At 44.8% G+C, this 23,017-nt stretch overlaps 1 protein-coding gene across 1 annotated transcript in view; it reads left to right on the top strand.

Moving 5' to 3' along the window:
* The window catches only part of Myo5b (myosin VB), a gene marked incomplete in the record, with an annotated part of 354,780 nt that overhangs the window by 209,401 nt on the left and 122,362 nt on the right, over positions 1–23,017 (top strand). The window contains 3 exon segments of the mRNA XM_013510622.1: positions 4,726–4,991; positions 15,509–15,590; positions 16,126–16,266. Coding sequence (XP_013366076.1) covers positions 4,726–4,991; positions 15,509–15,590; positions 16,126–16,266 — 489 coding nt within the window.

Below are 23,017 nucleotides of genomic sequence, written 5' to 3'. Positions count from 1 at the left end.
TGTTCCCTTGGCTTTCATCCCACTCAACACCTCTCCCCTCCTCGGTGTTTTTCTTAATGTCGCATACACCTGTCATGAGGAAGTGTGCAGGGGATTCAAGCAGGCTAAGCATGTGCTACATCTGCAGTCCCTTGTCATGGATTTTTACAGCATTCTGTCCCTCCCCCACCTCCAGCTTAGCGGAGTTATTTTGCATTTATTGTGTGAATTATTTGCTTTGCCTCTGTCTGCTGACCTTCCAAACTCTATGAGGATAGGGATTGTTCCTCTTGTCACCAGCAGTGTCCAGGACTCAATAGGCACTCAAGACAGCTGGATGATTGATTGGATACTCTAGGACTTGGGTATGCAAATGATGGGTGATGCTTGGGTAACCATGGGTGACAAAGTCAAAAACATTAATGAGTCTTGGTTGTAAGCCAAGAGAGGCAGGCCAGGGAGTTCCTGGCACCTGCAGCTGAGTGTGGGCAAGCCTGGTACCTCTTGGAAAGGCCAGTCTTGGGCCTTAAGCACATTGTCTCTGATCCTACTTCTGACTCTCCATATCTGACCTCTGAACACCCTTAGGTGTGAAGAAAAATAATCATTTCTTAGTGATTGGTTATATCTGGGTCCCCCCCACTGAACTCTAGGTTTACATTTGTTGTGATCACAATCCTGCCACACATTGACCCATATATGGGTTTGCATGGTGTCCGTACAAAGGTGCAGTTAAGGAGCAGTGGATGAAAGGGACTCGTGGTATACAGAATAAAGAGGAGGCCTAAGAGGCCAAAGTTTGGGGTTATTTTTTGTTTCAGGGGGCGTTTTTTGAGACAGGGTCACACTATGCAGTTCAGGCTGACCTTGAGATCACTTTGTAGCCCAGGCTGATCTCAAACTCATAATGATCCTCCTGCCTCAGCCTCCCTAGTGCTGGGATTACAGGCGTGCACCACCACACCTGGAGAGAGACCAAGGTTTGAATCACACATTATGCAGCAGATCTTTGTCTTGCGGGTAGGCCTGCTGTCTAGACTATCTCAGGAGGCTGTGCAGGTAGAAGCTATCTAGAAAACAGGGAAAATGTTGTCTTTGAGTCAGGGCTTCCAGGGTTCAAATCCTACTTCTGCCACTTCCCAGATGCTAGACTCAGGGCAAGGTACTTCTCCTCTCTATGTCCATTCCCTCCTCTATACAGAGTGGATGGAGGATAAGTGCATCCCTGCATGAAGAGGCTTTGGCTTAGAGTCTATAGAAACTGAAGCTTTGACTGTTGTCATTCTCATTAGAGCCAGAGTGGACCTTAAGAGTATTCCTCTCATCATACACGGCAAGAAAATCTAAGGGCCCGGAAAGTGCAACCTCTCTTTTGAAGGTCAGAATGATAGTTAAAGCTGCTCATGCCTGTAATTCCAGTGCTTAGGGAGGCCAAAGCAGGAAGGTGGCAAATTCAAGGCCAGCCTTGGCAGTTTACCAAGACCCTGTGTCAAAATACAAAATGAAAAGGGCCAGGGCTATAGCTCGGTGGTAGAGTACCCCTGGGTTCAGTCTCTAATACTGCCAGAAAAAAAGCATGAAACACCACAGTTAACGGCCCAGCCAGTGTTTGTTACCCTGCTCTGCTCAGTGTTGCTTCTTCCTCCAGACTGTTGAATCTTTGAGCTAGTCCATCCTCTACGTGCTGGTGGCCCTACTCATCCAAAGCATGGTGTTTCACATGAGTGTAAGCTCAAGAAATGCATCTGTAAAAGGTCCTGCTGATAGCCTCTCTCAAACAGATCTTGGCTTATTTTTCAGGTCCATGGGGTGGGCTCCTGTTGGAAAGGCTGTCTACCCATAAGCGATGTGCCTTCTGCTCGGTAGTTTTTATTTTTAATTAAGGCATGAGAATGTGTTCCATAATCACCAGAGTTACCTTGGAGATGCAACAGCATCCAATTACTTGGACACCAGAGGCAGTTTGTTCTTTGAATCTGGCAGTGTGGGCCCGTAAAACTAATCTGCTACCTATAACGCTGGCTATTTTTAATGGATTTAGCATCATTTAATTACACTTAAATGTAATTGCACTACCTTTAATCAACTGTTACTGCCTTTAATCAACAGTAAGAAGCAGGTGAACATGGAGGAAATCCCATGGCAGTGGCTGGAACTCTGTCCCTTGGTGGTTAACAGAGATCCCCAACTGTGGTCCCTCCTCTGCCACACTCAATGCGAGGCACTGGGGAGGGGAGGGTACCTTGGAACAGGCCTTGGGTCATCGTATTTGCTGCTGGCAGGCCATTTAAATGTCAGGGAATCCATCTGCAGAGCTGCACATAGCAATTAAGAATTTCTTGGAAATAGATCAGATCAACAAATTGGACACTTGCCACCTCTGAACTTACTGGCTGCCAGGCACTAAACTCTACCCCATATGCCTTTATGTTGGGAGAGGGGAATTGGAGGAGGTTGCAGAGTAAAAGGCTGCTGGCCAAGAGAAGTGACTTGGGCAACCCTTGCTGCTGAGTGTGTATGAAAGAGGAGTCCTTTCCACACCGAGCCAGCCCACAACAAGCTGGCCCAGGTGTCATCAGGGAGCCTCACTGAGCCTCATTTTCCTCATGTGAATAAGAAGGAGGCACATCAGAATGGCAATTCCAAAAGTGTTTTCTTGGGAGCCTGATAGTTCTTTAGTCAGGTTGGGGATTTAGCTCAGTTGCACAGTGCCTGCCTGGCAAATAGAAGGTCGTGAGTTTGATTCCGGGTACCCGAAAAACAAACAAACAAGCAAACAAAAACAAAAAACCAATAGTCCTTTGGTCAAATAAGCTCTAGAAGTGCACCTTAAAATATCTCTCTTGTTTGCGCTAACATGGATTGAAGAAATTTTTATGCCCATATCTTGTACCCTGAGTGACTACTTTAACAACATGTAATGTGTTAACTATTGTTATTCTCCTATTATTTTGTTATAAAATTTTGATTTACCTTTTTCCATAAAATAAAAAAAAAGTCTGTCTCTTGGTGCTTGCTAGGTGCATAAACACACCAATGAAGTTGCATTTAACCTGGTGTGAATAAAATCAATTCATATTCTTTGCAGCTGTGTTCCACAAACTACTTTGGCAAAGCACTGGCCTTAATGATTTGGAGAAGTTTTTTTGACTCTGGGGTTCTGTTATTGTTTATTTATGTTTGTTTTGGAAAGATAGATTTTAGATACCCATAGGGGAAAAATGGTCTGAGGATATGAGGTTAAGGGGGAAATGATAGCTCTCTGTTTTTATTGAACAGGCCCTCATTTAAATTCTACATGGTAACTTCATCAGAAAATCAGAATTCCACAAGCAGTATAGGGCTATTAGGAGTGACACATCATGTTCAAAAGGATTCTCTTTCAGCTTCAGGGTTAATAAGCCTCCCAGCAGGCCCAAGGCTGAGCTATCAGCTTTCTATGGCAAACTTAGGTGGTGGTATGTCCTATAAGGCCATCAGAGGCTACTGAAGAGATTTCTGGATATTTGAGAAGATAAGACCTGCAGGAACTTTGGTTATCCATTAGCTCAAAGCCTAGGTGATGTGATAGTATTTGGGTAAACACAGGTCAAGGCCCAAATGTAGCTCCTGGAGGTAGCTGGGTAGCTAATTGGTGCATTATATAGTTAGTGCAGGAGACCCAGGTAAATCAGTGCACTGCTCTGGGGCTCAGCTTCTTACCTGGATGGAAAAAAAAAGACTTAAATTGGAGGAATTCCTAGTCTGTTTCCAGCTCCAAATACATGTACTGTCAGTAAAAGTATTTCAAGTGACTTCAGGTAAAAATCTGTTCTATATTCTCTCCATTTTCCTGGCTTTCCAAGTTTATTAAATTTTACCCCAGCAGAAAGTGCATGAAGAATCTAAACAAAGTTCAGTTATGTGTGAGTTAGTATCACTCAGGCAAAAGAAAGCATCCTTGGAGGCATAGGATTGTGTGACATCAACACTGGGAGGGCTATTGCCGATTGGGCTTTAGCCTGTTTCTTGCCCCAGCATATGGGAATACATTTGTTGGTATTGTACAATTTGAAGGAGAAAGGTAAAATCCTAGGATGATTCTCTATTACCTGCTCACCTAGAAAGAAGAGTCACTGCTCTGCTGCATCCACATTGCACTACTGGAGCCTGTGGGTAGTGTGGTGGCCAAAGACCTTGAAGGTCCCCCCAAGCCTTAGAAGCTAGGTTCACTTTAAGCATCTAGCTGAGTAGAACTGAGGCAGAGACAGAAGACAAGAACCACTTTGTGGACTGTAGCTAAGCACTGTATGTGAACCTATGCAGATGCAAACTGTGGGTTCAGTGTGTCCCTGCTGCCTTCCAGCCTGTTATTCTGAGTGAATTATCCATTTCTAAACTGTCAGTTCTCATTCTGCTCTCTTCACTTAGGCAATCCCCTCCTCCCTCTTACTCAGCAGCAGCCGGGCAGTTCAGGGGAAGGGACAGGAATGTGGTGATGTTTTTGAAATCCCTGATAATTTTAGTCACTAACAGGTGTGATGATCAGTTTGAACAACACTAATCAGGCTCTCCACCTAGGGGTGTGTGTGTGTGTGTGTGTGTGTGTGTGTGTGTGTGTGTGTGTGTGTTGAATGGAGGAGATAGGGTTCTAGAGTTCTGGGAAGTCTTGGGTTTGGTTTGTTTTCCCTCTGGATAGGAGAGAGAATGGAGTAGGGGGGCTTGTCTTCCATGCTTTCCCTGAACCTGTCTTCCGTCCCACCCCAGCCCCAGGATGAACACCTGAGCAACTTCTGCCGCCTGCTAGGGGTGGAGCACAGTCAGATGGAGCACTGGCTATGCCATCGCAAGCTGGTCACCACCTCAGAGACCTATGTCAAGACCATGTCCCTGCAGCAGGTGGTCAACGCTCGCAACGCCCTGGCTAAGCACATCTACGCCCAGCTGTTCAACTGGATTGTGGAACACATCAACAAGGCCCTGCACACATCCCTCAAGCAGCACTCCTTCATCGGGGTCCTGGACATCTATGGGTAGGCCCACGCCCTCCTCCCACCTTTCAGTGCCCCTGCTGGTCAATATTGTCTTCACACAGGCATTTAAGAGGCAGCAAGGGCCTTGAGAGCTTTCTGGTGGTTCTCAACAGGGAGAGCTCACAATGTGTGGGGGCATTTTTGGTTGTCACTGATGGCTGAGGTTACTATTGGCCTGAGACCAGAGAGGTTATGTACCCCACAAAATAGAGGATAGACCTAAGGAAAAATAGGTACTAGTAACTTCCCCATTTGGAAACCCTGTAGACATCCATTTTTAGTATGGGCAACCGAGGTCCAGAAAGGTAAGTGACTTGCCTAGCATCATTTGGGAAGTTACTACCAGGTGTTGTGTCTCAGTTATGTTTTCAGTCAACCATCCAACCTTTCTGACTATATCATCAGTCAAGGTGATGATTTTAATACTGTAATTTTGCACTGTGCTGTACAGATCTGTGTTGTGTGATCCTCCTTGAGGTTTCTCTGCCCTTCAGAATCATAGACTGATTGAAAAGGCTGTGCTGTGGTTTGTATCTGGATGTCCCCTCAAAGCCTCATGCAGTCATGGTTGCAGGCTTCTAGAGTTTATGACTGATCCATGGTCCAAAGTTGGGATTATGGGTGTGAGAGCTACACCCGCCCTGGGGCGGATAGTTTGCATACAACGTAAGGAAAGGAAAGAGGCTACTTGCCACCGCTCTTCCTTTTTGCTCTTCTTGCTTTGCTGTTTTCCACCACCATGAACTATTGACCTCTGCCATGTGCCACTCTGCCTTGGAGCCAGTCCAGTATGGACTGAAACCTCCACAAACTGTAAGTTGAATAAACCTTTCCTTCCTTAATTCTGGGTGTCAGGTATTTTGTCTCAGCAATGAGAGAAAAATAACTAAGACAGACTGTAATATATAACAGTGTGTGTTTGGCAGGCCAAGGCAGTGTGGCATGGTAGAAAGTGTACTTAACGAGCCACCAGAGAACTGGCGTTTGTATCAGTGTTGTCACCAGTAGCTGAATGACTAAACATCACGGTCCCTTTCTGGTCTTCACTTTCTATAGCTTCAAATGAAGTTTTGAGCCACAGTCTCTCTGCATTTCTTTCCAGATACATCTAGAATTACTTGAAGTCATATGAATGGGGTGGCACCCTCCCCTTGCCCTTCTTTTCTTAGCCATGTCCTGCCCTCTTTAAGCTAAGAATAGATTAAATCTTCCTGAGTCTTTAAATCCTAGAAGTCATGGCTCTGTCTTAAAATAGAAACTATACCCATAGAACTTCAGCATCAGAAGAACAGTAGCCCATGGTATGGAAAAGGAAGAATGAAACACGATTTCTGGCTTTGCAAAGACTCAGGAGCATGCTGAATTAAATAATGAAAGAGGCATCAGAAGAAACTGCCAGAGCTGGTCCATCTGAGGGTTTGGACATTTGTGCTATGTGAGCTTGAAGGCCAGGGAAGGCATACTTGTTTGCACCGTCAGGGAAAGTACAGGGGGTGAGGGTTGAGCTGGGTTCTTAAAAAGAGGAAGGTAGAGGATGGGAAGGAGGGAAGATGAAAAGGTTTGAAAGGAAACCTCACGGCTGATGAGCAGCCAACAGTGGAGAATCGCCCAGGAGAGGGAATGGGAGGATATGTTCTCCTAGGGGTGCTCTCATTCTTGGATTCAGCTAAGTGACTGGACAGCCTTTCTCCTTCCGGTCAGTAGAGCACTCACTTTATGCTCAGCCCTTGCAGTTGCTCTTGTGAGAGCACAGGACAATCTGTGTTCTCCGGAAACTCAGTGTCTGGTTGTCAGTAATGGATTCTGTGTTATGCTTCCCTTTACCTCGAGTATTTTCAGGTCTTTAGATCTCCCAAAATACTGACCTTCAGTGCTGCTTTCAGAGAGAAAACCCGGAGAAACCCAGGCTGCAGCATCTGACCGGATTCCGTAATCTGCCTGTACAGGAAGATTAGTATGCAGACTTGTGAATAGTATGTGAAAATATTAGGACTTCCCTGCTGCTGTTATGTAAAACATCATGCCTCTGTTCTATTGATTTACATATTTTCTTAACAGTGCCTTCAAAAGGACTGTTAAGAAAAGGACTGTTGCTGCCTTCCCAAAGATCCCGAGTGACAGTCTGCTCCTTGATAGGCAGACTCTGCGAGTTGGGCTTATGGCCTGCTGAGTCTGCAGCTGTCTCTTGGGCTCATGCAAACTAAGATTTTTTTGCTTTAATTTGCCATTTAATTTTCCTAATTGAATTTATTTTTCCAAGGTCTTGTGGTTTCCCACAGGAGAGATATCGTGACGGAGATTACAGGGAAATCTGGTCTGTGATTTGAAAGGTATAGTTGTCACTAGATTGGGTGACAATCCAGTCTCCTGGTTTGAGTGCCAGCTCCTGACCTGTGTGTCTCCTTTGTCTCAGAGCAGCCTATGGTTTCCTTTGAGAGCATCTGGCAGCAGCTTCCAGGGAGTACAGGTTGTGACACAGGTCACATGGCATGTGGCCACTGACCAGCCCACTGGGACCTTCTTACTTTAGTGTTACTTCCTTCAAGGCACACTATTTTTTTACATCCTTGTTCTCTCTCAGAAGCTAGTTTGCTGTTTTTTAAGCTATGTCATAAAGTGATTTACTCTCCAGTAATGCCCAAGTATGTTCTGTCCCAGTGCAATATCAAGTTTATACGTTACAGGGAGAGGAAAAGAGAACAAGTTAGGTATGAGCTGGGGTCAGAGCGAACAAGCTGGCAGCCTTTGGGCTCCTGGCACTGAGAATGCCCTTGCAGATATTGCTTAAATACAACATGCATGTTCGCTGCAGTCCAGTCTACCAGGAAGGTCCCACACACACGCCTACTCCAGGCTCTCTTCTGGTCAGAGGCTGCATCATGAACCCTCAGGAGATTAAAACCAAGTGGTTGACCACTGAAAAGCAGGTGGCTTGAGTCTAGATGAACTATTTCTGGTCTCTCAGGTTAGTGACATCACTTCTTAATCTGGGAGAAAAATGAAAAGTCTTTGGTGAAAACTTGAACTAAAATATGTGAACTATTTCCTGTCATCTCCCTTTTTCAGTTATGGTATCTCCTCTGTCTTACTCTATGGACTCAGGCACCATCCAGAAACCCACTGAATTTCTCCTGTGTTTTTTAAAGCAGCCATCTCCAGTTACCAGAAGTGAGCAACACACTGGAGAGGGAGAATCCCACCCATCCATTTTCTCTCATTCTTTCTCATTTGTCAATGGGGTTGCTTTGGTGCCCAGAGAAGATGTCCTTGGGCTGACCTGCTACCTTTGATTTTCTTATTCCTTGTCACTTGTAGTCAGAACAGTGGGAATCTGGAGAAAAGAGGAAGAATGGTGGGATGTTTGTGAGTACAGCAGACCCCATTTGTTAAGAGGGAACGGATAAGCAGGTGCTTACCTCTCATTAGGTTAGAAATGCACAAAGGCAGGAAGTGAGGCTAGAATTGTTCTTGTGACCCCCCCATGAGTGAGCACTAATTTGTTCCACTGATCTAACCATCCCCAGATGAATTGCAGCACCTACCCAGAGTATTATTGGCCCAGCAGTCAGGCTCATTCTAAAGGCAGAAATGAAAAGGATTCTGTGCTATAGCTGAGCTGCCCTACATTTGCCATAAATACTTACAATCTCATTAGAGTCGATATCCAGAATGAATAAACACACACATCAATGAATAAGCAAGCAGCACACCAAGCTAGCATCATCCCATACGTCCCTTCTCGTCATGATGTTCCGACTGGTGGGTAGCTTGTAGAGTAGAAAAGGTTGTGGACTCCCTCTTCCAGGACTGTGGTGAGTCCCTTTCCTGCAACCTGTCTTGCATGGTTCCAGACATCCAGTGTCCTAGTATGCTTACACTCTTCACCTTGCTACCCAGCCCCAGCTTCAAAAAAGTGCAAAGCAACCTATACCCTGAGCAATTTAGCCAACACAAGCCAAGCTGTTCTCCTTAACTAAGGATTTGTGGAGCTGCCTACAGAATATTTCTTAGCAGGCAGAGGGTGAAATTAATAGAGGAGAACCTGGCAGCTTTTGCCTGGGATTTCCTTTCCATGTTGCATAAACCAGCATTTGGCTCTGTGGCTTGATTAGTTGTAACCTTAGTCCTTCATTCCTCTTTCCTTCTTGAGGCAACAAGAAATAAAGGGGTTCAGTGTAGAAAAAAAATACATGTTTGTTTGCATTTGACTTCTGTCTTCAAAATGCCAAGACAGCAAGGGCTTTGCCTATGGCCATGATGTTCTTGCTGAGGACAGTTGCCTTAAAGACTTTCAGAGCAATGCAAGGTAAAGTAGATGCATGTATTTACTAAGAAACATTGAGGGAGAAAGCAGGGACACAAAGTAGGGAATTTGGGACTGCAGGAACAGGAAATGGGATTTGCTGGAATTTTATATCTTTCTTAGGCTTCTGTGTCACTTTCTTGCAAAATTAGCATCCAGTTCTTTTTGGTGCTCTATAATGATATATTTTTTTAAATACTTCTAAAGTTTGTAATTGAGAAAACCATAGCATTAGCCACTTTAATTGTACAGTTCAGAACTGTTGAATACTATACTTACATTCCCATTGATGTGAAAGTTTTCCAGAGCTATCTCATTTTGCAGTACTAAAACTCTATGCCCACTAAGCCCAATATTCATTCTCTTAGTCCCTTGGCAACCATCATTCTTAGATATCCCATGTAAGTGGAATTATCTAGTAGTTTTTTTGTAACTGTGTAATTTCATTTTGTATAATGTTCTTCAGGTTCATCCATGTGATCATATTTCCTTCTTTTTAAGGGTTTAGTAATTAATATTTCATTGTTTATGTTTATAAGATTTATCCACAGATAGATACAATAAAAATGGGTACATGAAAATCTCTTCCAGGTCCCTCTGTCACCTCAGCCCTGTACTCATACTGCACCCAGGATCTTTGCACTGAGCTACATACCAAGCCCTTTTACATTTTTTGGCACAGAGTCTCTTTAAGTTGTTCCGGCTGGACTTAAACTTGAGATCCTCCTACCTTAAGGGTTTTGCTTTGAATTCTAGTAATTGGAATGCTGAGTTATATTGTAATTATTTTTTAAAAATTTTTGAGAAACTTTCACACTATTTTCCGTAGCAACTACACATTTTGCATTCTTACCAATTCTGCACAGGGCTTCACATATCTCCACATATAGTGTTTTTCCAACACTATTTTGTAAAGTATCCATCATATTGATGTAAAGTGATATCTGAAGGGTTTTGATTTGCCGTTCTCTCATGAGTAATAGTGTTCCTAATCATCTCATGTACCTTTTAGCCATTTGTAGGTCTTTGAAGAAATGTCTGTTCAAATTCTTTTGCCCATTTTAAAATCTGGTTTTGTTGTTGAGTGTTGGGAGTTTTCTGCATATTCTAGATATTAACACCTTATTGTAAATATGATCTACAAATATTTTTTCCTATTCTGTATGTTAGACCACTACTGCCTTCATTTTTTTTTTTTTTTGATGGTTTGTCTTATTTGTTCGGCCTCACTCTGCAGAATCAGTGTACAGATAATTTTACAGACCCAGTATAGCCTTTAAGAGAGAACTACTGAACTTCTTTGAGTCCAGTATAAAAAGATCCCCATGAAGAATGGACAGGGAGATATGCAGGAATTGTATTTATCCTAGCCTGTAAACAGTGGCCTTGTCCTGGGTGGCCCTGGATCCCTGAACATGTCTTTTTTGGGGTGGATGTGCACAGCTGACCACAGTGTTCTCACTCCTACCAGATCATTTGAAGCTATCAGGTTCACCTTGGACTTTGCAGCTTCCCAGGAAAGCAGTATAACTCCCAGGGCTCCAAAGCCAAATCCAACCTTCTGGAGTTTCTCTAGGGAAGCCAGTCCTTTGGAGTGTGGTCCTCCCACTTGTTTTGGTTCAGATGAAGTCCCATTCTCTCTCTGTCCATGCAAGTACCCCCCTCCATGACTAAACTCTCCTTTAAAAACCTAGTGCACATAAACTTTATACCCCATGGAGAGATTTTTATGTCAGCTTTTCATCATCTTCCTGGTAGCTCTTTCAGGCAGCAACTGTGACTTGCACTTCCTTGCAACTCTCACAGCTGTTGTGACAGTTGTCTGATGAGTTGGAGAGCATTACCATGTTGTGAGCATTTTCCTGTCCCAAACCGTGGTTCCAGGCATGGAGGGGAGCAGGACTTGGTCGATATGCCAAATTGAGTGGACTGAGGTCCTCAAGAAGAATAAGTGCTCTTTGCCTTGGGGATGAGCTGTGCCTTGGGCTGTGTTCTCTCTGAAGGGTAAGTTGGGTGGGGGATGGATCTAGGTGCAGAGAAATGCACAAGGACAGAATTCAAGTCCTGCCATTTGAAGGACTTGAAGCAGATGGCAGCTCAAGATTGCTTAGTAGGGAGGTCAGAGCATTACCCTAACACAACCCAAGATGCCCTTGTGAGATTTCATCAACTTCAGGATGGATGCAGACCTTGAAAGGATGTTTGGATCACTTGTCTGGCCCTGTTTAAAAGGCTCATCTGAAACAAATTTCCTCACATTATTTTTCCTGTATGACTTTTAATCCTTCCCTGGAATGCCTCCTATATAGGAAACCCAAAGGTAAACTGCCTGAGTGTGATCTCTGTAGGCTGAGCTAGGAGAGCCGGAACTGTTGCCCAGCTGTGAAGCAGCACATTGACCCTCTGCTCTCCCTAGCTTGTAGAGTGAGAGGTTAATGGAGTTGAATAATTAACTCAGAATAATTGCTTGATGTCTTTTTTATTGCCATTTCACTCTGCAACAGTTGCTGCCTTATTTTTAGAGGCATTTGTGGTCCTTACTACACCTTGAAATTGGAGTAGAATGACAGAAATTGTATACTTTTCAACTGACATTTTGAACATAGGTGGAAATTGAAGTAAGGTTGACCATTGTGCCACTAGGAGTGCAGATGAGACTGTGCCTCCACCTTACTCAGTCCTGACCTTCCTCCCACCCAGGGGTTTTGGTCTGAATGTTCTCAGCATTGATTTTATGGGAGAAATCCATTTCTCTCTAGTATATAAATTTCCTTTTAACAGTTTAATGCTTTGAACTATAAATTGACCTATTGTGTTTATTTCTAAAAGTCATCTCTATTGATGGGAAGAATTACTACAAATATAACTCCATTGTAAAAGAGAAGTGGCCCTATCTCCCTGACTCTGGCATGCCGAGGTTAGTCATTTTCTAAGCTAACCGGCCCCCTCATTCATCTCTGGCCCTTGGCATTACAGTAATTATATTAGGTGGCAGAGGAATTGTTACCAGATAATATCTTAGAAATAGGGAAATTATGAGCTAATTTCAGCTATCTCAAATTAATGAGAATGTTCTTTCTGAAGTGCTACCAATGTAAACCTTTAAAAAATGACAAGTGAAAGATACTTAAATCCTCTATCTGTGGAGCTCAGTGTGAGCTCTGCCAGCATATCCAGTTGCTATTATCTGGCCAATTGCTGGGGTGCTTTCTTTTTATCTTCCTTGTAGGCTTTATTAATTAAATTTTCTCTGAGCTTGGCTGTTATCACCAACTTCTCCAGAAGAGGGGAGGGAATGTGGTCCTAAGTGACATAACTCAGTCTGCAGGACTGTCATCCAGGCTGGCAGGGCTACACTCCAGGATAATAACTGGTCCACACAGTCCCTTTCTTCTGCCTGGCCTTGACTGCACATGGATGACCTCCTTTATCCTAGCATGGATTTGCAACTTTGATCTTGTTTTATTAACCTAGAATTATTCCTCCCACGTGGACATGGCCAAAGGCTGTACTTTGATGCGGTTGTGTCCAAACAGTTGACTCCTTTGATCTCAAGATTTCCCACTTTCTATGGCTTACACCTTGGTGGGGAAGTGGATGTGGAGAAACCTGATGTTTTGCAGGCACTGACTCGGCCCTGTTGGGTATCCGATGCGTCCGTTTTTGGTGGTCCCTCTGTACAATGTGCTGTTACTCCACTGCCACCGTACCCAACCCTCACCGGGGCAGGGCTAACATTTCTGAGAGTGGTACTTAGGAAGGGCAGTACTTGGAAGGGCTTGCATGACACTTTATATAAGACAGAAAATCAGCTGTTCATAATACTGAGTAGGAAAGAGTGGACGCAAAAATGATGGAGAAGGCTGGATGAAGCCTGGTCCTCAGCCCCTGGTCCTCAGCCCCTGGTCCCCTGGTGGTAGTGCCACTGCCTCTTCCATTCCCCAAGTCTCAGCCCATCCCCTTCTGAGAACTAACCCTCTTTATCCAGTCCTTCCAAGTCATCTTAATTTTTTATGAGAATTGATACCACTCTCAATTAAGACTGTGGTCTCAAATCAGACTGTCTGATTTCAAATACTGTCCTTCTGCCTACTGACTCTCTAACTTTGGGCAGGTCATTTAATCTCCTCCTGCCTCAGTTTTCTTAACTGTAGGATGGAACTAACATATGATAGACCCCACTCTTAGTGGTTGTGAGCATTAAATGAAAACTCATAAGACATTGGGACTTTAGCTGTCTGGATGCTTTTTGAACAGGGCCACTGCTGGTTCTCAGCCTATTGTGTGAACTAGAAAAACATGCCTCTCCTTTGCTAATTTCTGCCCCATTCTTCCCACCAAACGCAGCTTGCTGCCGCTGTTGAGTGTGCATGGTGAATCCCACTCACTTGTAGCTAAAGCTGCCAATGCTTAAGTGGCCAGCTTGGTGAGTGGTACCACATCCGTCCACTGCATGAGTCTTACGTGCACATCCTGCTGGTCATCTGTAGTTCTCTCCTCTGCACTGTCCTTAATGCCTTGAGAACCTTTCTATTACTTGTTCAGCTGGCTTAAGTCAGACCTTGACTGGATCTTGTCTGGCTTCCTCCTCCACACTCTATTTCCTGCCTCTGGTTCTATACACCATCCCCTAAATCAGTGTTTCTCCTGCTGGTCTCTGGGGCACACATCTAATTGTCATTTCTTAATCTGAAATCCTCCAAATTTTCCCACTGCCTGGGGTAAAATTCAGGCACCATAGTGTAGGTCATATGGCCCATGGGCAGGACCCCTGCCTCCCTCTGCTGCACCAAGCCTCATCCTCAGCTCCCTTGCTCTCTGTGGACCCCACCTCTCCACATAACAATGGACCCATATGTCAGACATTGAGTTGCGCAGTGGATGAAGGTGTTAATAAGATAAAGTATGAAGAGCTCAAATAAATAATACTAAAACTCAAGCCATACAAAACTTACCAAGGATCACAGATAATTCACAAGGTACAGATTACTAGTACGTAGAGAAATGTTGAACTCTATTAAGGATCAAAGAAATTGAAATCCAAATACATTCTTACATACCAAATGACCAAGATTTTTAAAAGTTAAAGTGCAGTATTTACCAGAGCTTTGATACATCAGTATTCCCAGTGCGGGGAGGGTAGGTTGACCTGGATGGATCAGAAGAGAAATTTTCAGAGGAATGAAAACATTCTCTACCTGTAAAATGTTCTTTTACTGCAACTGTATCTCTATATGCCTTCTACTCTATATTTGTCAAAAATGGATTGAAATGTACTAAAATCCGTGCCTCTTAACGTGTAAACTCTAAAGATGATTGAAACACTGTTGTCTAGTGTTAGGAGAATAAGGCTCTTTCATATATTGGGTGTTAAGTGTGAGATAATAACATAACTTCGTCTTTCTGGAAGTTAATTTGCTTCTGCCTTTTAAGAAACAGTATTCTTGGGTGTGGTAATTCTCCTAGGACAGCACACTTAGGAAAGAATCATGAATTTGAAGATGTTACTGTACATGCTATTGTCAGTTTTGATAGCAGTTAACACTGGAAAAAGAAAGTGTCCTTTGGTAATAGATTGACTAAATTATGATAAATCTGTATGGGACCAGTGGCAGCTCAGGAGATTCCTTTATGTGAGTTGGGATAAGGTATCCCAGGTTTCTGAGTGGGCAGCTGAACTTGAGCACCACCTGTCCCCTTTACCTGGTACCTCTGCACATCCCAAGTTTCTGATCACAGCCTGATCCATACGTTGGTTGGCAAGACAGACATTGATATCGAAATGCCTTTGAAGAATAGTGTGGGCAGTTGTTTGTAATGGAAAGTTAAATTTTTAAAAAAGAGCTAAAATTGTGCAGGTAATTGTAATTTTTTTCAAAATTTTTGATCTTCTAGAGAAGATTACTGAGATGTAATTCATGGTTGACATAAGAATCATGGCTGACCTTCTCTCCTGTCCCTAAATTGTCTTTCTTGTAATTCTTTTTGTAGTTATCAAAATAGCTATATTTTATTTTGCTAATTTACTGAAGGTCTGTGGTGCTGACCTGTGACAGTGGTCTCTGAGCACAAGAGCGGAGCAGAGGAACTGAGTGTGTTTCAGGCAGAGCTGGCCTGGAGCAGAAGATGAGGGTAGCTTTGTGAAAGTCCCATTGATTGCTTCCATAAAAGGAGGTGTCTCTTAGCTCTGTCTTTGCTTCTTTCTGTTCTTCAGGTTTGAGACCTTTGAGGTAAACAGCTTCGAGCAATTTTGTATCAACTTTGCTAATGAAAAGCTCCAGCAACAGTTCAACTCGGTATGTCAGGTTTATGATCCTGGGGGCGGGGGGGGGCTCACACTTCCTGGAGTGATTCCCTGCTGGGGCCATCTACCTTCTACCTGAAGTCAGTGGGCTACAGCTTTGCCCTGACCTTCCTTGGGTTTCCTCATGGTGCCCCCAGCTTTCAGAACTGGCTTTTTACTGCTAGTGAGGTCATAGGACTCGGGCAGCTGTGCTGAGAAGGGAAGTGATCCCCTGGCTTTGATTTCCAACTCATCTGAGCCTGGGCTTTCAAGGTTTTTAAGCAGTTTCAGGCCAGGTATGGGGCTTCTTATGATTGGTTGGGCAATAGCAACACAGAATTATTAACATACCCAAGGAGAGGTTTGTATAGGGATGGAGAAATCACTCACCAAGCTCCTCTGTTTTGTAATCATGACTATACTTTAGTGTCCAAACCTTTTCTAATAGCTGTGTATCATCCTCTAGGTCCCAGAAGAGAATTCAGGGAAAATGGAAGTCAGGGTTTGTCTACATTTCACTTGCCTTGACCTTTTATTTCTTTTCCTAGCATGTATTCAAACTGGAGCAAGAAGAATATATGAAGGAGCAAATCCCTTGGACCTTGATTGATTTCTATGATAACCAACCTTGTATCGATCTCATAGAAGCTAAACTGGGTATCCTGGACTTGTTGGATGAAGAATGTAAGGTAAAACTGGTGATACTGTCATTGAGTTGATTCAGTTTTAGGCCCGAGTTGTGGGACAATGGGCAGCTGTGTAATGCAAGGGAACATATGAAATCTCAAAGCTGGGATTTGATCTCTGATTATCTGGCCTTGGTGTTGTGGAGGAAGCTTTGTTATCTATTCTGCATACGTTGAGTATGATGGGCAAATGTTGTTGTCCTGGTAAATATATTCCTCTTTTGGCATATGATATAATAGGCAGCAGCTGTTAGGGATTGGCATGACATGGTGGCATGGATTTGGTGCCTCAAATGTCCCAGGTGCCAAGAGGATCAGCATCTACACAGGTATCTCCAGTGAGGACTCAAAACCCAGGATCACTTTTGCAGTGTGAAATGGTTTGTGAGTGGTAGAGTTGCATGGCATGGTAGCAGGTGAGATTCACAGATTTCCCTCTGCCTGGCTTTCATGGACTCTACCCAGCATGACAGGAAAAGCACCTGGCAGCCTTGGAAGTGTAGGGTGTGAGGAACTGGATTTTATCAGTCATTTAACTTCTTTTTCTTTTTTAACCTGAGAGATTATTTCTGATCTGATTTCCTCTATAGCTCATGAATTTGTTTCTTTACTTTGATTGCTATCATTTCAGAAATGTCAGGTGTGTGTCTTCCATTTTCCTCTATCTTGTTGTCTCCTGGACTTGTTCTGGATGGCCTGGGTGTCTGAGGTTGCATTTTGCTTCTGCGTCTGGTCATTTTCTATTTCAAATGTTTTTGTTTTCTTTTCTGTGTTGATCCTTGTAAGTTTTTGTAGTAGGTAGCTCTATCACTAGTATCAAGGCCTCTCTAGGCAGGGTTTGTTCTTCAGGGGTGTCTTCTGCATGTAGGAGGTTATTGGTTTGTGTCTGTCCCAAGATCCTACCTTTCCAGTTAATTAAGAGTGAAATGTTGGTATCTGTTTGGCTCAGTTCTCAGTCCTTTGGCGCTGGGAGGTGGTGAGGTTATTACTGCAGAACTTCCCAGTATCGCTGCTTAACTTCTTTGGCTTCTGGTTTCCTGCCTTATGGGTTGATGGGAGTGGCTTTGATCTTTACTCTCTCCCAGTTTTGTGCTTGCTTGATTGAGGGGGTAAACAGTTCATTCCTCCAATGATAGAAACCAATAAAATGTTCTAGAAGCTACATGGATCTTTGTATTGAAAGGGATGAGCCCCTTTGCGTTGACATTTTCTCCTACACCTTGAGGGATGTGGCTCAGTGGTTAGGGAGTTTCTCCTTTTTTCATTGAGTTTGAAATGAAAGGGAAGGATTAAAACGATAGGCAACAAAGTGAAAATACACTGAATCCTACAGCTGGCACATTTTTACCTCCTAATGTGTCAATATCTCTTTAGAGACAGAAGCATTATCTTCAAAGTCAGTGTTTAAGCAGGAGTAATTTCAGTGTCAGGTGTTTGTCATGTCATGTATTCGTTTTGCCTTTGCTTTTTTGTTTGTTTGTTTTTTTTCTGGTACCAGGAATCGAACTCACGACCTTGCACTTGCTAAGCAGGTGCTGTGCCGCAGAGCTAAATCTCCAGCCCCTGTTTTGCCTTTGCTTTGCCGGGTGTTTGTCTAGGCTTGCCCAATCTGTGAGGTTGATGTCAAGGTAAAATAATTGTCTCCAGATTGAGTGGCGCTGGCTAAACTACTGACATCACAGCACAAGCCCTCCATTCTCCCTCCTGCTGTCAACTCCTCACTTTCCTGGTACACAGCCAACACCCTTCCTCCCAAGCTCAGCCAAGATCATACCCGCTCAGTCTCTTTTGGGGTTCCTGTCAGTGACCATCTTCTCCGGCTCCACAGCCTCCCTCAATCCCTGGTCCTGTATTTAGCCTGGGCCTCTAGGGTGTTGGGCCAGTGTAGCTCTCCAGCCCTTGCTCAAAGTAAATTCTGGCTTTTCACTCCTCTCCTTGCTGGTGAGGGTCATGCACAACCCTGAGGATGCAGAGGGGCTGGCCGTCTGTCCGTATAGGTTCTGGGGTGAAGAGTTAACTAACTCTAAACCAGGGCCCCAAGGGACATTGATTTACAGGCTCTCACCAAATATCCCAGTGCTTCAGGAAGACCACTTCTGTGACTAGCAGCTGCCTAATGGGTTTGCAGTGATTTACCTGCCTTTGGCAGCAAAGTAGGGCTACTGGTAGATTTGTTTTGCCCAGTGATTTACCTGCCCTTGGCAGCAAAGTAGGGCTACTGGTAGATTTGTTTTGCCTTGTCTTCTGAGGAGCTGAGAGGTGCCAGCACCCAAAGGAACATCTCACAAGAATGTCAAATTGCAGCAATGGGAACGAATCCCAGTGCACAGGGTGGAGTTAGCTGGGCCTCAGCCCCTGAGGGAAGCCCTGGACCAGTGCTGGACTCAGAACAGATGTTCCAGGAGTGGTGTGAGAGCACACAGAAGCAGTAGTTGTAGAGAAAACAAGCCAGACTCAAGCAGGAAGGCCCACAAAACAAGCCATGCTCGGCACTTATGAAAGTGACCTCCCCAAAGCATTAAGCTTTGCAGCCTGAGATAGTCCCAGTCCAAGAGATGCCCAAGACTCTCCTGTCTTCTCTCTTCCTTCTGAACACACACCACCTGGAGCACCCATGTGGGCCTCTATCTTACTTAAAGCAAGCTATGGGAAAATAAAACTATTTCTCACTCCTGCCACAGTAATCCCTCAAATGCCAAAAATATGTTTTGCACATACTGGGTGTTTCATCTTGAGGGAGAGCCCCGAAGAGGAGAAATTGACCTCCCTCCTGACTTTCAAGGGAAGAAGGGCAAGGTTTTATTTGGACCAGTGAACAGAAATGGGAGGGGCACGGAGTGCAGAGTGACTTAAAGGGGCACCAACTCAAACTGACACTGAGCTACATGCAGCCACTGTGATTCCCCCTCCCTGAGCTCCTTGGTTTTGTCCAAAGTTGAGCTCTCCTGCTCATGGAGCTGGTGGGGGCTGGAAATGTCAAGCTGCCAGGTAGTGTTGTGAATGTGACACATCGAAACACACTGGTGGCCAAGACCACAAGTGTGGCTTGGGAGGCGAGACAAATGCTGAACTAAGGAGCAAGACAAAAGCCCACAGTGTGGAAACTTTTTGCACCAGATTTCGTTGTTCTGGGAAGTCAGAGTGACTGAGTATAATTTGCAGCATCTAGCAGGACGGTTTTAAATCAATAGATGTCATTACCTTTGTCAAAAGTCATCCAACTGATCCCTTTAAAGGGGTGCACTTTACTGTAGGAAAATTACAGTGTAACAATCTAACTTTAAAAAATGGAGTTGGTGGTAGCCTGCTGGGCCCTTCTGGAAGCACCCGTAACCCTGAGCGGAACAGGTTGAAGAATTCCAGCTGTCTGTTGCAGAGTCCCTCAGGATGAAGCCTTTTGAACCGTGAGAGCTGCCTCCGACACATCCCTTTCCTCTTGTCTCTCAGATCTTCTGTGGGATGAGAAAGAATAATGAGGTCTCACTGTGCAGGACTGAGGTCTGTGACCTCCCAGGTGACAGGACACAAACCCAAGAGAGGCTTGGACTGGTGGTGTAAAGCAGCCAGTGGGAAAATCCCTTCCTGGAGATGTGCTTTGGAGAGCAGGGCACTGAGCTGGGGTTTCAGTTAGAAGCATGGACCCGCCTGGCTGCGAACCGAAAGGCAGCACATGGGGGAGGGGGAGGTGGTGGTTCTCCCCAGGGCCTGTGGTGGGTCTCAGAACTGCAGGGGAGGTGTAGGGACCACAACATCAAACCACTCAGGTTTCTTTCGGTGGAAAAGCCCCAGCATTTATAGTCAGACCCTGAGCAAGCTGCAGACTACACAGTGCTTCAGCTATCCTGGGGGGTAGCAAAGAGGTGTTTGTAGGAAATTTCAACTTCCAGGCTGCTCTTACCTAAATTCTCTAGTCTGTGATGTGCTCTGAGGCTGCTGGCAGGTGTGGGGAGACGGACTCTCCAGTCCTTGCCCTCCCCTAAGCCGTAGTCACTCTGGTGCCTCATCCTGCCATCCAGGGCCTCACACCTCAGCCCCTTCCCTCTTAGGGGAACGAGTTAGTCTAGGTTTATAGAATAAGAGAGGTCAGTGTATGCTTCCTGCTGGGTGAATATTTGCATTTTAACAGAAATCTTCTGGCGGTGATGGCTTGATCCCTGAAAGCAGTTACAGTACAGTGAGTAAAAATACGAATTACTGCCACAGGCTGGAGAGACCTCAGTGTTGGGGCTCCTCACAGACAGGCTTGTCAGGAACAGCAGGCTCTGCCCTGTGTGGATTGTTTTGTTTCGCAGAACCCAGCTGAAGAGCTGAGTAGTAGGACATTCCTAACCTTGTTGTGGCTTCCCAGTGACATGAGGCTGAAGACAGTGGGGCCATCCTGCCACCAGGAGAGTTTATTGTTTTTAGATTAAGGGTTGTGGTATCTTCCAGGGACCCTGGAGATCTCCTTAAGCTGACTGGAGAGTCTGGAGTGAGCAGGCAGGAAGTGGACTGGGCGTCCAGGAGCTCAGCAATGGGAGAGGCCATTTAGAGTCTGTTGGGCAGAGAAGTCCCAAGGGAGTGGCCTGGTCAGAGGTGGAATTTCAGTAATTGGAGGTGAAGCCGTGGAGATACGAAGTCTGACTGTCCTCCTGTAAGCCTGGCTGTGAGAAGCAGGAGGCAGAGCTGGCTGGGTCGGATGCCGGCTTGGAGGACCGCACTTCTCCCCAGGGGAAGAGCAGCAAAAGGAGTGGCCGTGGAGGCAGATAAGCTGTGGGTGTTACAGCAGGAGTTTGCGGTTTCCTGCTTGAAAACCTCCATTTTCCCACGAAGGAGGAAATGAGGCGTGTGCCAAGCAGAGGCAGGTCAGAAGCCTGCAGTGGCTGGAGGAAGATAGGAGCTGCCCTGTGAGGGGAGAGTGAGTAACTGAGTGCACAATTGCACAAATGAGATCGAGGAGTCTTTGAGGTCAACTCCCGATTAGAGCTGGGAGCCTGTCTTAATCTACAGAAAGGTGAGACTTGGTCTTATTTTTTTGACAGCAACACAGTTACATGACATTAGATCAGCAAGGAGAGGAAAAATAGTGAAGGAAAGATGAGTTTCTGTGTAAGTTCCTCCAGCCCCTGCGTGAAGGGAGGGAGAAGTCCTCTCAGACCCAGCAGGAATTGGTGTTCTGCTGAGCATGCAGGAATTGGTGTGAGGGCGGAAGAGTAAAGCCCTAAAGCAGCACTGGGTGCTGCTGGGTGCAGAGGACGTAGCTGCCTCCTCCTGGAGAGCTGTTGGATTGTATAGTCCTGCGCCCAGCTGGGCTTTGGTTACAGCAAGGAGGGGGCAGAGAGTACCTCTCAGAAACTGGGGACCAGAGGTGCTTTGGTGCAGTGGTGATGTGAAATTGGCAAAGGTTGGAAGCATCAGGGGGCCACAGACATATGGGATGGACTAGACAGTGTCTGGAGAGGCAGTCACTGGTGGCAGTAGTCCAGGTGGACCGGGACAAGAAACAGAGCTGAATAACTGGCTGTGAAGTCCCTAGCAGACGTCTCCTGTCTGCAGTTTTGTTGGGGGGCAGGCTTTGCCCCCAGGGGACATCCCAGACTAATGATTATAGCTTCTGTGATAGAATAATTTCTGCTGAAGATCCCAAGGTTTGTATAGTAGCAAAAAATACATGTCCTAGGTCCAGCCTGCTTTCCAGCTCTGTGATCATAGGCAAGTTACTTAACCTCTCTCCATTTCCTCTTCTCTGTGTACAAACATACTGCCCAGCTCTAAAGTGACTGACAGGAGGATTAAATGAGTTGCTACATCTCAAATGTGTAGGAAACTGCATGACAAACCTGAAGCACTGTGGACATTCACTATTAGTATTCCCTGAGAATCTTAATCAGTATAAATTTCTGCTGGTCCTTATTTATAGTTGGAGATGGGATGGGGAGGAAAAAGAGAGATGCATCCGTGCTAAGAAATATGTATACACCGTGACCTTGACTGTTGGTCTCCTCTGCTAGTTCATTCCTGCCAATATGAATTACTGAATATGAAGGATCATATATGGGGTCTTCTCTTAGAAGTCCAATCTTATTTTCAATGTGATTTTTGTTACCAGCAGATTTAAATATTTACTTAGGTGAGCCTTCTCATGATTCTCCTGCCCCAATTAGGCCAGTCCCTCAAGGTCTGTCCTGCGCCTGTCCTCGGCCTAACTGGTCCTGAGAGCCCCACCAGGGTGACCCCTCCTTCCCCCATACCTGGTGGTTCTAAACATGGAATGCTTGTAGACAAATATAAAACCGTGTATATATAGAAAATGCTGAATTAAATATATTTTATTGTCTGCCCAACACAATTAATAGCCTCCCTCAAGAAAACATTTTCTTTCCTTGAATTTCTTATAGCACATAGTGGTGGGTATTCAATACTAGTTGTGTATTCAATACCATACGCATTGAATCTTAGGAAAAATCTGTTTGCTTACAAAGGATTTAAGAAGTTTGTTCTCAAGTATGTAAGCACTTTCTTTCTGACACAAATTTTATTCATTTACTAAGCAAAACCCACTTTAAATGGTTACAAAAGGGTCACCTTCATCCTTGCTTGATCCAGACATACAACCTAAATTAATGATGGGTTAGTTAATTAGTGACCCTTCACTGAGAACTGGACCTATTCTGGCAAGTGGATGTGGAGGGTGATGCAGGAGGGAGCACTTGCCATTGGACAAGTTGCTGTATCCTTGACAGTTTGAACTGTAGTCACCTTGACTCTGTTATCT

Source organism: Chinchilla lanigera, unplaced genomic scaffold (genome assembly GCF_000276665.1).
Source record: "Chinchilla lanigera isolate Chin_1 unplaced genomic scaffold, ChiLan1.0 scaffold00001, whole genome shotgun sequence".
Taxonomy (NCBI): Eukaryota; Metazoa; Chordata; class Mammalia; order Rodentia; family Chinchillidae; genus Chinchilla; species Chinchilla lanigera.
This window is presented reverse-complemented; position numbering and strand designations above follow the sequence as displayed.